Genomic DNA, 15,716 nt, shown 5'->3' with positions numbered 1-15,716 from the left:
TGGATGTGCAGTTTGTTTGAAAACAATATCAGGCATGCATTTATCCTACAATCTTCCCGGTTTTAAAAGCACACTGCTCGGATTCCCGCCTACCGCTTCCTTTAAGAAGTAAAGTGCATTGTGGCGAGAAGCAATGAGTATAACTCGGGCAAACAAGCGCATTCTTACTATTCGGACAGCTAGCCAAGCAAGCCCGACGACGTGGGTGAAGATGATCATTTGTGGCTGTTACTCGAAACCTAGCGCCACCACGTGGCAGAAACAGCGCCGCAAGTCATGTTTTTTTCAATGTCCAGTCTCTACTGGAGAATGGAATGGCTGGAGGAAAGTTTTGCACAACAGGAACCCCGGAGGCCACACCTAGACTGGAAATATTCCAGACTGGAAGTCTCAGACTGGAATTGCCAAGAATCTCACAGGCCATGCCAAGACAAAAAGCTCCAGACTGGAAGCGCCAAGAATCTCAAAGGCCATGCCCATATTGCAAGCATTCCAGACTCAAAATTTCAGACTGGAAGTGCCAAGAATCTCATAGGCCATGCCAAGACTGGAAGTGTTTTAGACTGGAAGTTCCAGAGTGGAATCGCCAAGAATCTCAGAGGCCATACCCAGACTGGAAGTGTTCCACACTGGAAGTTCCAGACTGGAAGTGCGAACAATCTCGAAGGTCGTAGCCAGACTGGAAGTGTTCCCATGCTACCCGATAGATAGTGCAGTCTGTTCTCTAGTCCTAAGCAGTTACAAAAGGTTGCAATGCAGTCGAGCGCACTCAAATGCAAACGTGTAAACCAGTCTTAAGGTGAAACAGAGTACAGCGACAACAGACAATGTTCCGGGATTTTCCTTGGCAGACGATGCACCCACCTGGTGGAATGGCTGGAGCCCGCTGCAGCCAGGTGGCGGCTCCTCACTGCGGCGGCGACGGCGCTTGCGGCATGCGCTCTGCGCCTGGTCGTCCCCCGGGACCATCCCCACGGCGACCGCCTGGGCCCCGTGGGGCTCGAGCCGGGGGTCGAGATCCGCAAAGATGGCGTCAATCTCGAAGGCGGGGTCCGCCAGCTGCCGCAGGATCTCTTCCTCCTCGTCGATGCCCAGGCCGTGCAGGTCCGTGTGGGTCAATTCGGTCAAGACGTCCGGCTGGGGTTCCACCATCACGTTGGGACCGCTGTCCTGGGGATTCACAAACAACCGGCGAGGGTTAGAATGGGGCCTGGCGGTAATACACGGCATAGCTCACGAGAAGGCAGGAGACAACCGGCAATATCCCAGGTAAAAATCAGTCCATTAGCAGCTGGATTATGGAACTGGTCTTAGCTGGATCCAGCTGGATTGTCTCAATTCTAGCTGGATTCTTTCATTTTCAGCTGGATCCAGGTGTATTGTCTTATTTCCAGCTGGATCCAGGTGGATTGTCATCATCTCCAGCTGGAGCCAGCTCCACAATCCAGCTGCAGGTGGAGTGATTTTCACCTGGGCTGTTTATGGCAGTTTTTTCTCAAACTCCCTTTCATATTTCGCAGTGCTGTTCAGCGCTCCATGCGCACCGTAAAAGAGCTCTGCATTGTTTTGCCAGTCTAAAACCAGCATCTGTGGAAGAGGGGTCGCACCCAGAAGACTCACCAGCACAACAATAAGCTGTCTGCTGGTAGACTATATTAAACAGGCAGGTTTTCAGAACTGTATCAGAACCAACCACATGTCCATAAATGCACCAAGCTTGTATGTAACGCACTGAAAATAGTTTATAATTGATCTTCATTCTCCCTTGACCCTCAGGTACTTATTCCTTTGCTGGTTTTCTTTTAAACACACACACACACACACACACACACACACACACACACACACACACACACACACACACACACACACACACACACACACACACACACACACACACACACACACACACACACACACACACACACACACACACACACACACACACACACACACACACACACACACACACACACACACACACACACACACACACACACACACACACACACACACACACACACACACACACACACACACACACACACACACACACACACACACACACACACACACACACACACACACACACACACACACACACACACACACACACACACACACACACACACACACACACACACACACACACACACACACACATACTCTCTTTATCTCTCTCAAAATTTTAGATCTTAGGGAATGGCCATTTCTCTTCATTGGTACCTGAGCAATGCCTCCTGGTTTTGTCACTGATGCAGTACAGCAGCACAGAAGCCAACAATAGCCCTTGTAAGCATACATTTGCATAAAAAGAGTGCTTGCCACTAGCTATGTGTCATGAATGGCTCAGATTTTCCAAGTACTTAAACGGAAGGACACTTTGATCAAGTGCAGGAATTGCCAAGGGGTACTCTGGGGAATCCCTAGGGTTACTCTGGGGAACCCCTGGGGGTACTTTGGGGGACGTCTGGGGTACTCTGGGGTTATCCCCTGGGTTCCAAGGAAGCCAGTCCGAGCACCCATAGTCTACAGATTGAAATTATTAAAAGGACTAAGATATGATTTTGTACATTGGGATTTTGTACAGTGGCACCAACAAATCCTGAATGTTCATTAAACCTTAAACAAAAATATGTTTTTGTTTCAGTCCCTTAACTTTTATAAAAAGAAATGCCGCAAACCCAGCTTTCCTCCTCGTCTTGCCAGCAAGAGGAGTGGTCACATGTATCGCGATGGATTGTACCATAGAAGCACTGCCCAATCCTCTGGTCTTTGGCCAGAACAAGCTGCCTTGGCATTGTTTTGCCGACACATGCTGCCAATGTTCATCATAGCCATGCAGCTAGGTTGGCAATGCTCATAGCAAAGCATGTGCCCAACAGAGGCCATTGCTATAGTTCTTCAATTCTCGTCACAGTGAAAATCAAGTTCCTTGCTTCCCCGCATGCTAGTTTCCTATTGCCCCACAAATCGATATTCAGCTATTAAAATTCAAACCGAATATCATTTCCCTTTTCTCTTTAAAAATTGACCTGCAGAACTGCAGAATATTTAGCAAGGCTGAAAACAGTTTGTTTCGTTTTATTAAGGCTCACAGCAGGAACTTGGTCTGGTCTCTACTGCAGAAGAGCAACTTTGCTAGCAGAGTACGGCTGCTAACCTGGGGTCCTTAACGTGCGTCGTGCAGCAGCGGTTAGACAGCTCCGTGCCAGTGCGATGCTCATCCACATCATAACACAGAAGGGCATGGTTCAAAACAAGAAATAATCTCTAGATCCTGCCGCCTTGGTGACACCGAGAAAAAGCGCTGGTCCTCAGTTCTCCGCTGGGGCCTGCCAAAACTCTTCGTTGTTTTAATTAACATGTTAAACCCCCAAATTTGACCTCGATCGCTGGATTCTGCGATAAAAGGTTTCGCTGGGCGTGGTAGGAGCTGATGCAGTGCACTAACACACATGGTCACCAGTGTCCCTGGCAGGACATATAGGATCCTAATGGGCACAATAGCAACATTCAGGGACACTAAATTGCGAGTCCTTCAACTTGACTAATGGCAAAGAGACAAGAGGGAAAAGCTAATCATAATTAGCCTTTCAATGGAGACAACAAATTTTGTTTCTCTCTTTTTACAAAACAAGCTGTATATCATAAATCGAAACCTGAATTTTTCAAGTGGGATTCAAAAGCATTATCAGATGCTAAATATAATTACCGTATTTTCCGGACTACAGTCTGCAGCCGGTGTATAGTCCGCAGGGGCAAATTTCGGCTGAAAGAACATGTTTTTCCTTAGATAGTCTGCGTCTGCTGCACAGTCCGCTCTTTGTCTTGGCTTCGTCCACGTTTCAGTCCTGTTAGAAATGCTTAGTGCTTAAGTTCCCCAGGAAATACTATTCCATGCTGAACAATGAAACAGAACAAATTTAAATTGTGTAGAACGCTCTTGACGCCCCTTTCCTTGCTCTCGCTAAGGTCTTTGGCAACCACCACATCACCAATTCCCTGGGAAGGCCTGATGTCCATACACGGTATCCTAGCTATCCTTGATAGCTACAATTGAGCACGCTTGATTCTTAACCTCAGTATCTCTCTCATGCTCCTCATGCTTTTTTAGCATATTAATATGAAACACCTTCCTAGTATGCCCTAAAAATGATCTTTAAATTCAAATGAAAATGAGCACAAAAGCTCTTCATTTCAGAGGCACAGGGACCATGGTTCCTGAAAGACTACAGAGTGACTTATTTATTTGCAGTAAAATATTTAGAATCGTAGGGAGCAGGAGGTCGTGCAGCCAAGATAAAGCTTGATCCACGCTGCCTGCCTGGGGAGAGCCATCTTGACCGTCACCCGCAGAGGCACAAAGGGCAAAGGAAACACTTTGACAGCTCTTGCTTTTTTTTGCTGACTAATGCTCACTGTTAATTAAATATGATCCCGACAATCGTACCGGCTTGTCTGGGTCTTCAGAAACAAATTTTTGTGTTAGTCTGCACTTGTAGATAATCCATCCGTGGTAAAATACAATCTTTTAAACCAACCTTTAAAATTGTAGTCCAGAGAATATGGCAATAGAACCTGAGGTATATGGAAAGACTCAGAATAATTCCGCTAATTTTTACAAGTAACTAATTTAATAACATATCTTGGTAAACTATCAAGAACGCTTATATGAGTCTGTACACAAGGTGCTTGTTATTTTACATTTGTTTTAAGAACAGTGTGTGGTTAACATAGTGTCTTGTAATGAAAACATAAAATGGGCCTTACAATAATTTAATAGAGTAGCCAATTGCATATGCTACAAAATTTGAAAACTTTGGTGCAATAAAGTTCACCAAAGAAGTTTGAAATAACATTTGTAAGTTATGAAATGTAGTAAAAAAAAGAAACAACAGTAAAAGTCCTATCCTGAAATATAGAAAATTTATTCTATCAAGTTTTTGCAAATCAGTTCTGCTGAGACTTCTCAGCAATACTAAGAAGTCTGAGACTTCCTGTAAGACAGCATCTTAGAGATACTGTAATACAGTTTGAAGGTGGGTTAGTCGGTGCATATTCGTGACAGGAAAAAAAAAGGTCCATTTTCTCCTGTTACGAAAGACACAAACAGTTCTGCATTTGTGTCTTTCGTTTACTTGTCCTTGTGCATTTTTTTATGCTGTTTTCTCCCGTTACTATCTTACAGGTATTATATAAAAGCCTTTTGGAATGGTCTAGCTTGAATAAGGGAGGCGATGTGGGTTAGTTGGTTCATACTGACGAAAAGGCAAACAGCGCACAGTAAACGGGGACTAAAGGAAGTGCAAACAGGACAAGCGCTGACTCTCAAGTGAAATTTAATCACATGAAAACAAAACAAAGAAAACAGCAACTCTGCCCATGTCCCATGATACATTCACCACGCGTCCAAAAAAACAATCTCTTTACTACTCAAGCCCAGTGACATTTGGCTTACGCAGTTCGCCTCTGCTTTGAGGCGCATGCAATTATCAAAGCAGGCGCGAACTGCGTAAACCAAACCTCACTGGGCTTGAGTAGTAAAGAGATTGTTTCTTTGGACACATCGTGAATGTATCATGTGACGTGGGCAAAGTTGCTGTTTTCTTTGTTTTGTTTTCATGTGATTAAATTTCAGTTGAGAGTCAGCGGTTGTCCTGTTTGCACTTCCTTTAGTCCCCGTTTACTGTGCACTGTTTGCCTTTTTGTCTAGCTTGAAGTGTGCAGGCCCCAAAAAAGTTGAGCTTGCTACAAATGTGGAGGTTTCGTTTATAAAACAGTTTAAATAGATTCAAGTAACTACTGTAGTCCATAGTTGGTGACAGCCCTTTCATGCCGAAACTACTTTCTCTATAAAAAATGCAGATAAATATTTTTGAATTGATAAATTATTTATACTGCTTATGCCAATCCTGAGCAACATTGGGCATTTATTAACCCTACTCAGTGTAGATTCTTTGAAGCATTTTCTGCTGGGGACCAGGCAAGCATGCAAGCTGCACTTGCTGCAGTGAGCATATTCGTCAAAGATATTAGCTCATTAATTTCTTCTTGAGAAAGTCTTTGATCCTGTCTGGTACCACTCATCCAGGCAGTGTGAACAACCCAAAAAACAAAAATAACAACACTACTTTTTAAAGTTATTATTTAACTTCAACCAGCTACGCAATTATTTACTAAATAAAAGTAATCAATTGCCACGACAGGGGATGCCTCACTAAGAATGCGAATGACACAAGCAGCAAAGCAGAAAGATAAAAGCTACGAAAAAGTGTGTGCAAGTGTACTAACCTACCATTCAGTTTCTTTTTGCCAAACCCACCACGAACTTGGAAATAGCAATTGGCGGTGAATCTGCAAACTGTACTATCACAATGCGCCAAGAAACTGAGGGAGAGGAGGATACGACAGTGTGTGGGGACGTCGAAACACCGAGCTCTGGTTCAAACGATTAGTGGGCAGACCTAAAGCTGGCTGCCTTTGCCTCTACTGCACTCGTCGAATGCGATGGAATGCGAGAGCCAAATGCCGGCGTTCCACTTACTAACACGTTCAACGAGTACAGTATAGACAAGGGCAACCAGCTTCGCGTCTATGCACTAATCATTTGAACCAAAGCTCGGCATTCTGACGTCACCACCCGCCCTCGTATCCTCCTCTCTCTCAGTTTCTTGCCGCATAAAACAGTGGGCTTTGGAGAAAATCTAAACCATAACGTTCTGAGCCAGTAGTGACACAAACAATTAATGTTGCTCCGGAGAAACAATGGTTTGCTTTCCACATGGGGATTAGTTAAAACATTCATTGTCGGTATTTGTGCTAATGTTCCTCCACTTTATAATTCAAGATCGCTCTCAGATATATACTTTTTTTTTTTAACGAACACTGTAGGGTGTAATATTTAGAATTGCATCCAGCTTGGTGGTGCATTCAAATATGCAGGACTGCCGAACCAAACCAAACGTGGTGTAAGATGGAAACAAGATGCGTGCCACCACCTATGGGGTGCCTCTCAAAAAGCCTTGCCGTAAAGTACCGAGAGATGCCCCACCTTCGAAAGATAACCCTCCCCTATTTTTGGTTTGATTTGCTATATTTTTTTAAACACCAAAATATAGCCCACTTCCAGTAATAGTGTTGGGATAAATGATGGCCTCGACGTAAATGCGGCTAGTTAGCTCTGGCGGGATATAAGCAAACGTAGCTGACTGGGAAGTACGGTCATCTTTGCTTCGTCGCCCCTCGCCACCACAGCAAGCTTGGAAGGAACACGACCTAAAAATAGCAATTTTTAAACTTTCCTTGATTGTACACCGAAAGTTAGCCCACTCCACATTTTCACCCGATTTGCTCTTGATGCTAGGTAAGCTATCTCTCAAGATTTTACGGTAGATTTTTGTTTTTTTTACTACAAAAATTAACTATGTATCGCCGAACACCCATGCTCTGCCCAACTATAGCACTAGTGGTCCGAACTAGACGTCAAAGTTTCAGAACTAACCGTTATCTTAATCGACAGTTAGAAGTGATTTTCTGAAATTTTCAATGGGAAAATGGTGGCCGATATCGAGAATGGGTGAAAACAAGCCCCGCTTTCCCACCAAAATACTCAGAAATTCACTTATAAAACTCTCTAATGAAATAATGTTTGGTTCTGAAACTTTGGCATCCTGTTCGGACGGGAACAACATGCTCGCCGCCATCTACGTTGCTAAAGGTGAAAAATTGTCATTTGCTTGAGATCTACAATGGGCGCTTGTGGATACCAACCACACTTGTATGGAGAGAAAAAAAAGCTATATAGATTGTTGCTCTTGAGCAACTGTGCACATGAGAGGGTTAAGAACAAAGCAGAAGTCCCACATTCAGCACGCTCTCGTTGATCTCAAGTTGGGCTTTGGCCGCATGTGAGACAAAGCGTTACCAAAGATAGAAAACTCGACACGAGGCGGGACATTTACCGGGTTTTTAACCTGCCACAGACTCTGGAGACAGATGGGAGGTAGTGTAGAGACCTCTCCTAGACGGGCGCCGCCATCTTGAATCGCGTAACTTACGGTATGCGGGAAAATTTTGTTCTGCTTTAGCCACAGCGCTGGGAGAAACTCCTGTTTAAAGGGGTATTTTGATAACGCCAACGTCCCTCTCGGCTCTCCGCCATTCCTGTGAATAGTGGAGTCGGGGAGGGAGTCCCACAGGTGCCGTCCATCGACGACGTCACGCACATCCCTCCCCGAAGAGCATCCCCCGCATAGATATCCCTTTAATTGCGACTGCCTATCGTTCTTGTTTTTGCCTTTCCTACATTCTTTTACTCGTTCCTGGTCGTAATGCCTCGCTTTTTTTTTTCTTCATCCCGCATACCGGATTTGTCAACTCTACAACGAGGGCAAACGAAAAAGGTCTACACAAACAGATCTTTGAATAAATTGTGGCCAGTCAGGTTGGGGATACTGTTGCACTTGTCCCTATTTTATGCGTTCCTCGTTCTCTGCTATTAAAAAAAACACTGCTCACTCTCAAAAAACATTTTCTTTAAAATGCCTGCCACAAAATTCATTTCCCCTGAAAAAAAAAAGAGAAGTTTAAAGCAAAATTTGTGCCACGACACGCAATTTAGAAAGAACCTTGGATGCGGCATATTGGTAAATACTTTACTAGGAAAAATAAAGAGCACTCCTCATGAACACGGTAGCCTCGGCGTGAACACGATCCGGGACGCTTGGATGGCTGGGTGCGTCCCTTCCCACAAGACATATTTGGCTCATCTTGGATAACTGTCGCCGTTCAACACTGCGAGTCCAAAAACTACTTAGACAACCTTGCCAAAGGAGAAGAAAAAAGAAGTCCCTTTTACTGTACTACTGGGGCGAAAGCAGTCGGAACCTGAATGTATTGTGCATTGCTTCGTGGTGATGTAGGAAGATGAATCACTCCAGGGGAAGTGGAACACAAGGATTGTGTCTCTTGCGGTAACATGACCAAGCAATGACCCTGCAATTTCACGTCTCCGCGTCTCCTCTGAAGCACACGCTTGTTCTCTTCCCCGTCGCCTCCTGCACACTCTCCCACCACACATACAAGCGCATTCGCTCAACAACTATGGGGTGTTTTCGCGTGCTATTCGGTTGTGAAAATGTTTGTATAAGTAAGCCAATGAACGGAGTGCACTTTAACTTTTCATAAAGGTGTCGTTAGGTGGTGCACTTATCATACTCAAATTTTATAAGTGCCAGTGCTATATAAAGCTGGAAATAAAAATACTCAAGAAATTATAGACCTGTATCTGTTTTACCAATATTCTCAAAAGGACTAAAAAAACTATTCATTAAAGTTTACATTGTTTTAGCAATAAGTTCTCAATCCTGACGCCCTATCAATACGGATTTAGAAAAGGTGGCTCCACTGAACTGGCACTGTTAAAACAAAAAAAAAGCTAATCTAAGGTACTGTATTTATTCGCATAATGAACATACCCCCCCCCCCCCCCCCCCCCAAAACGGGCATCAATATTTAGACTTTTTTTTTTTTTTCTCGCATAATGAACACACTTTTAATTTTCAACTCCGCGAGTCCTGAAGCCAATTTTCTTTTGCCACCAAGCGGCGCGGCCAGGCTAAGTCAAGCCAAGCCAAGCCGCTCTCGTAATGGCTGCAATTGCGTGGTTGCTGAAGTTATCAACCGTGAAACCGAGCGGTGCACATGCCTAGCGAAGCTGGGGTTGAGGAATTGCGTACCCACGACCAGCCATGAGTGCACCTCTGTCAGTGGAGACATGCCACAATCATGGGCGGTTCCAAGGGGGGGGGCAACGGGGATGGCCGCCCCCCCAAACAGATTCAACCCCCACCCCTCCCGCCTTCTTGGGGGTCAATTTGACATGGGTGGACCCCCCAGTGCACAAGAAAGAATGGGAGAATAGTATCCTTACAAATTTTCTGCCCCCCCCTAAAACGGAGTTCTGGATCTGTCCCTGGCCACAATACCCTGCTATGTCACATTGGCACCTAAAATGACATTCGTGCAAAATGTGTAAATGTAAAACTTTTACCCCGCGTAATGAACGCACCAAATATGTTTCAATTTTTCGGAAAAAAAAAGTGTGTTCATTATGTGAGTAAATACGGTAATATTGAAAATAAACTGATAACACTTGAAATATTTATAGATTTCTCAAAGGCTTTTAACCATCTAAATCATAATACGCTAATTCAAGTTTTCTAGTTCAGGTGTGCGTGATGCTGCATTAAATATGATAGAGTAATCTCTAAGATAGTTATCAATGTGTAGAAATAAATAAAAAGACACCTGGTTTCAGGCCACTAACAGCAGATGTACTGGAAGGTAGTATACTGGGCCCACTTCTTTTTAATTTGTATATAAATGGCATTGTAAATATCAATGATAAAGTTAAATATGTTATCTATGTAAATGATATTGATGTTTATATTTTCAGGAAATGATGCCGAGCACATTACACAATGCAAATCAATTCTTAATTAGGTTAACGATTGGACAACATCAAATTTTATACAAATTAATGCCAACACCACCAAAGCAGTTATATTTAGATCACGCGAAAATACAAACTGACTTCAAGTGGCTGTGCAAATAATATAGGTAGATATAGTGGAAAGTAAAAATCCTGGGAATATTTAATCAGTTCATGGTCTGGGATGATGCTGCACAACATCTAAGCAATGAACTCTCAAGGGCTGTTGGCATTATGCATAAATATTAAGATATGTTCCAACGTTGGTAATGTTTTTGACCTACAATTCTTATTTTTTAAGCACAATATACCTACTGCTTCTTAGTCTGGGGAAGCACAATTTTCACAAATTTAAGCAAATAGATATACAAAAAAAAAAAGATATTCCTATTATATGCCGTGTTACGTAAGACAGTTATACGAAAGTACTCTTTAATAAACTATAAATATTGCGCAAATCCAAAATCAATATAACTTACTTTTTCTTACAATGCATTAACTACAATAAAAATGTTTACATAGTAATCACTCACCTGGAGCATATGGAAGCAGTACACAAAACTCATAGGTCTGAGGCATGGATAGCACAGCACTCCAGAACAACTTGCAGCAGTCAGATGCTAAAATGTACACTTCCCCGACTTTAACATTTTTTTTTTTTGTGCGCATAGCATTGAAACTTTGAATGAATCTGCTAAAAATATAGTAATTATTTGTTTAGGATTCGCCTATCTATAGAGCCCTGCACTTCCGCAGATTATCCACAAATCATTCGCGGATATCCGCAGTAAACTGGCGGATACGGATAAAAATGAATCAGATTTGGCAGATTGCGGATCGGATGCGGGTGTTTGTAGGACCGAATCTACATCTTTGCCAAGCCAACCCATAAACGTGTGTGACTGCACAGCGTAGAATGAATAAAATGAGTAATACTATGAAGTGCATCATTGAATGTATTGCGGGGGCAAAATACTCTCTTAAATAAAAGGTGTTGATCGAGGAAAAAATATTTCTTTACGCTGAGAAAGATTTGATTCTCAGCAAAGATCGCTTTAGAACGTTCAATCTTGTCAAAAATGCTGTCCCTAGAAGTAAAAAAATGCGGGGGTATAGATCGCCCCGGGAAAGCATGTTTTTATTTGGCAAGGAAAGAGCGGAAAGCATTCTTTGGGCAAAAGAAAACCCAAACTGTACAAGCCACAAGAAAGTAGAAGAAGCTTGCAAGGGGCTCCTTTGCCTACAAGTAGATTGAGGAGACTGAATTTGATCCTGTGGAGTGGTGTAACTTGCGCCAGCACAAGTTTCCGCACCTCACTCTTGTAGCGCAGTTCGTGCATGCCATCCCAGCATCAAGTGCACCATCGGAGAAACTTGGCATTAGCGGGTATCAATTTAAAGGGCAACAGTGCTCAATTCCAAAGATTTCGGGATAATGAGAGATTTCGAATTAAAAAGCTTTAGTAAAAGACACTACGTCGTTTGCTTCGCGAAAAATGGGATATATATTTTTAAATATAATTTTAAATACGAGCGGAAATCAAAACTGAAACTTCGGTTCCGTCCGGCAACATTGGCCTCGGGCCGCCAAGAACATGGCCATCACGTGGTACAAGATGTCACGGGATCCTCGGCCCAACGACAGGCAGGATTGGGGAGGGCGTGTGGCAGGCGCAAGTGTCGCCTGCACCACACTCTTCGCCACGTTTTGGTGTCTATGACATTCGACGTCTGCAGTCTGCACCACTGCGGCATAAGTCTGCGCACATGGTGCCCGTAGTGTAGACGAAACTTTGAGAGGCAATAATCACAAACAGTGACACGACGATGGCGGTTGTGCTGCAGAAGACGGCAATAACGGTGCGACCACGGTGGGCAGCCGAATGGCTCCCAAGAAGCGCACTGCGCAGGTGAGTTATGCCAACCACGTGGACACCGCTGAGCGCCGAGAGGCAACGTCGCTGACATCATGGGCTACGCACGCCTAGAGAAGTAAGAACAACCAAAAGAAGGCAATGGTGATGACGTTCAGCTCAATGTTCGCTACGCCCATGCCGTAGCCTTGACTGCGCCGTTAGTTGCACCTGAATGCGCCCGCTCAAGTCAGCCGATTTCGGCAACTTGGCGAGTTGCAAAGTTTGCTGGAGCGTTTAAGGAAGGTTTAGACAGAACTGCGTCGTAATATTTGACGTGGGGTCTTCGTAGGCGATACTGAAGAGGACTGCATTGTTTTTTTTAAAATCCAAAAATGAAGCGGAGTTGCCCTTTAAGAAAGGTGAACCAGTTTGAATTTGTCCATGTTGACGATATTCTGTTTCTTTTACACAGCAACCTTGACAAGTGAAACGTTGTGCGTGTGCATTTTCTTCTTCTCGGCAGTCGACACTGAGTTGTATTTAAGTATATGGTTCCGAGCAGGCAGTTAAGGGCTCGTGTTTAAAACTGAAACTGTTAGGAGGTGTAGCCATTACTAAATATTGTCATATTTTCCGAGTGGTGTACCTGCACCTTACCACATACATACGAGTACTTCGCTGCGGCGAGTGAGCGCCTTTCCTCTCCCACTTTTTTTTTATTGTTTGGCCTAAATAAAATGGCAGAATGTTATTAGTCCGCCCTTTGTTAATTTTCATGTCTATAAAATATGTGTCTGCTTGAAGTGGGTTCTACAAAGCGAAAAGGACTATAAATAATAAAATTTCCTTCCTTTTGAGTGCATCTTCTGGACAGAGTCACTGGCTCAAACTCCCAAGACAATCTCCTAACTGTGATCATCTTTCCAGCGATTCAAAGCATCTTTAAAGGAGCGGGGCAACAATATTCAATTGGAATGTTTTTCACTTTACACAAGCTTAATGGCACTAGTGGGACTCAAGGATACTCGCACGCAATGCCACTGGCCAAGAAACTCCTTTGTTGCGGTGTAATTTCAAGGGCAAAAGCAATCATTTTCATTCAATCTCTCCTTTGCAAAATTTGGTGACGTAATGTGGGGATTGCAGTACACCCCAATGACGGTATTTGAATGCGGTTCATAGATTGGACCCAAAAATTGCGTGGGCACTCGATTTGGGCTCGTGATAATTACTAGCTCGAGAAGCCTTCGGGTAGTGGCCCGTGTCCAATCGCTGCAACGACGACAATAGCCGAGCCATAAGAATGTCTGGAGCTCAGCGCATGCCCTGTGCTTTGCCAACACCAGCGCGTGGCTCTGATCAACATTGGCGGCATATAATCGGCTCATGATCACGTGGACGCTTGTTCTGGCTGCGAGTTGAGAGGGTGAACACTGCTCGTTTTTCTTAAATTATTTTTCTGGGGCTTCTATTGCGTGGAGTAAAAAACGAACGCGTGTTTCATAGGTCATTAACGTCAGGAATCCATTCTAAGCTGTACTTGCGCAAAGTACAAAAATTGTTGCACCGCAATAAAACAGAATATGAAAATGACTTTCACCGTATTGTGACATCAAGAGTTCTTTGTACGAAGGAAAGCAGATGGTTTATACGATACCATACAGATGTTTTTTTAACTTTAATTTATTCTTAGTTTTAGGATGCAAAATGATTGCACGAATTCAGGGTTGGATACGGTTCAGAATTTTGTGGATGCGGTTTGGATGTGGATACAAAGTCTGTAGAAGCTGATCGGATGCAGATACAATTTTTCAATAACACTGCGGATGCGATTCGAACGCGGATACAATGTCTGCGGATGATCAAACGGTTATCCGTGCGGGGCTCTACCGATCTATGTTTTAAATGTATAAGTACTAAACTAGTTATATGATTTCAGTTTTTTGTATTTGTTTGAGGTTGCTTTCATTGTCACTGCTGAGGGAGATGGACGTGCATCAAGCAACAATTTTGATGCTTTTATCTCTGTCTCCCTTCTCCAATTTGGAGACAAGTAAAGAATTTGAGCTGAACAGAAGGAGCTGAAGGGGGAGAGCTGGACTAGCTACTGTTTAATTCAGATGCAACTAAAATTAAATAAAATTTGTTTAAAAAATATAAGTAAAATTAAGTAAAATGTAATAGAGGTAAAGAAAAAAGATGTTCTTAATTAAAATTTGCTAGTCCAGCGGTGTATTTGCTTTTTCAGTCTCCCTATGTGTTCTTCCTTCGTGTTCAACTGGCACTATAAGCAAACAATTGCAAGTCCAGGCTTTAGTTAAAAAAAAAATTCAAGCCTAAAAGATCCAGTATTTTTCTTATGGACATGGAGGGAAACAGCAAAAACCGTCTGGCCGAAGCTGATACCGACCTGCAGATGGCGGAACACAAAGCAACAGCGTGAAAGCTTCTTTGAGACGAACACCCAAAAGCAGATGCAGCAGATCCGAGCATGTTACCATCTGTGAACAGCAAACGTGACTACCAGACGGTTCTTAACATTTCTCTCCCTGCACGTAAACAAAATAAATCAAAACACACGATTTTTCAGGGCTCATATGTTTTTGCCTTGACACCCACGCTCGTGAACTTTGAGCGTGATGAATGCACCACCTAATGACACCTTAGTGAAGAAGTTTCAATGCACTCCGATCATGGGTTTATTTATAGAATATTTTTTTATGTTCGAATATTGATTAGAAATATAGTACCCTGTAGATACAAGACTAGTGCTGCGAGACCCAGCTGACTGCTGATGCGGCAATCGAGTGGTGCTCTTTCCTTACAGGACTGCTTTGCAAGAGACTGCTAGAAGCCAGCCATATAACACAGTCTGCATTACATTTTTGTGTGGGTGCATTGTTCTGCCTTTGTTTAGGCGGTGGCAAGTCGATCGGCCTCAATGGGCGTCGGGTGTCTCAGCTGCAGATAAGATTAGCCGGTGCGATCCGACCACAAGCCTGGAATCTTTAACGTGCATTACGCAGTAGTGAAACATGACCGCAGGCGGGTACGACACTCGTCCAGATCGCAACTGGCAGGGGTAGAGATGGAATCCGGGATTAGCTGGATTCTGCAGCGGTGCACTAACACGCTCAGTCACTAATCCCCCCCAACATGTTTTCTGGGTGTGCAACGTCCCGTTAAGGCGACGCATAATGCGAAACAGTCGTCCCGGGCAGTTGTCCCGGTGTGCGTACCAGACAGGAGAGATCGACCATCTTGCCGTCCGTGTTGGGACACCACAGGAGGTCATCCTCGATGAACGGCATCGCAGCGCCGCTGTGGCCTGTCCTCCCTCGCTCTCTCCTCTTCGCTCACCTGGG

At 43.8% G+C, this 15,716-nt stretch overlaps 1 protein-coding gene across 5 annotated transcripts in view; it reads right to left on the bottom strand.

Moving 5' to 3' along the window:
• The window catches only part of LOC8041250 (ecdysone-induced protein 74EF), a 354,809-nt gene that overhangs the window by 314,430 nt on the left and 24,663 nt on the right, over positions 1–15,716 (bottom strand). For all 5 annotated transcript variants that reach the window (XM_042293160.1, XM_042293164.1, XM_042293162.1 and 2 more), the window contains exons 3-4: positions 15,591–15,711; positions 865–1,170 (exon numbers count right to left, since the gene is read on the bottom strand). In XM_042293160.1, coding sequence (XP_042149094.1) covers positions 865–1,170; positions 15,591–15,662 — 378 coding nt within the window. In that variant the 5' untranslated portion in view covers positions 15,663–15,711. The remainder of the gene's footprint in view (positions 1–864; positions 1,171–15,590; positions 15,712–15,716) is intronic.

Source organism: Ixodes scapularis, unplaced genomic scaffold, assembly GCF_016920785.2.
Source record: "Ixodes scapularis isolate PalLabHiFi unplaced genomic scaffold, ASM1692078v2 PGA_scaffold48__2_contigs__length_671460, whole genome shotgun sequence".
NCBI classification, from domain to species: domain Eukaryota; kingdom Metazoa; phylum Arthropoda; class Arachnida; order Ixodida; family Ixodidae; genus Ixodes; species Ixodes scapularis.
This window is presented reverse-complemented; position numbering and strand designations above follow the sequence as displayed.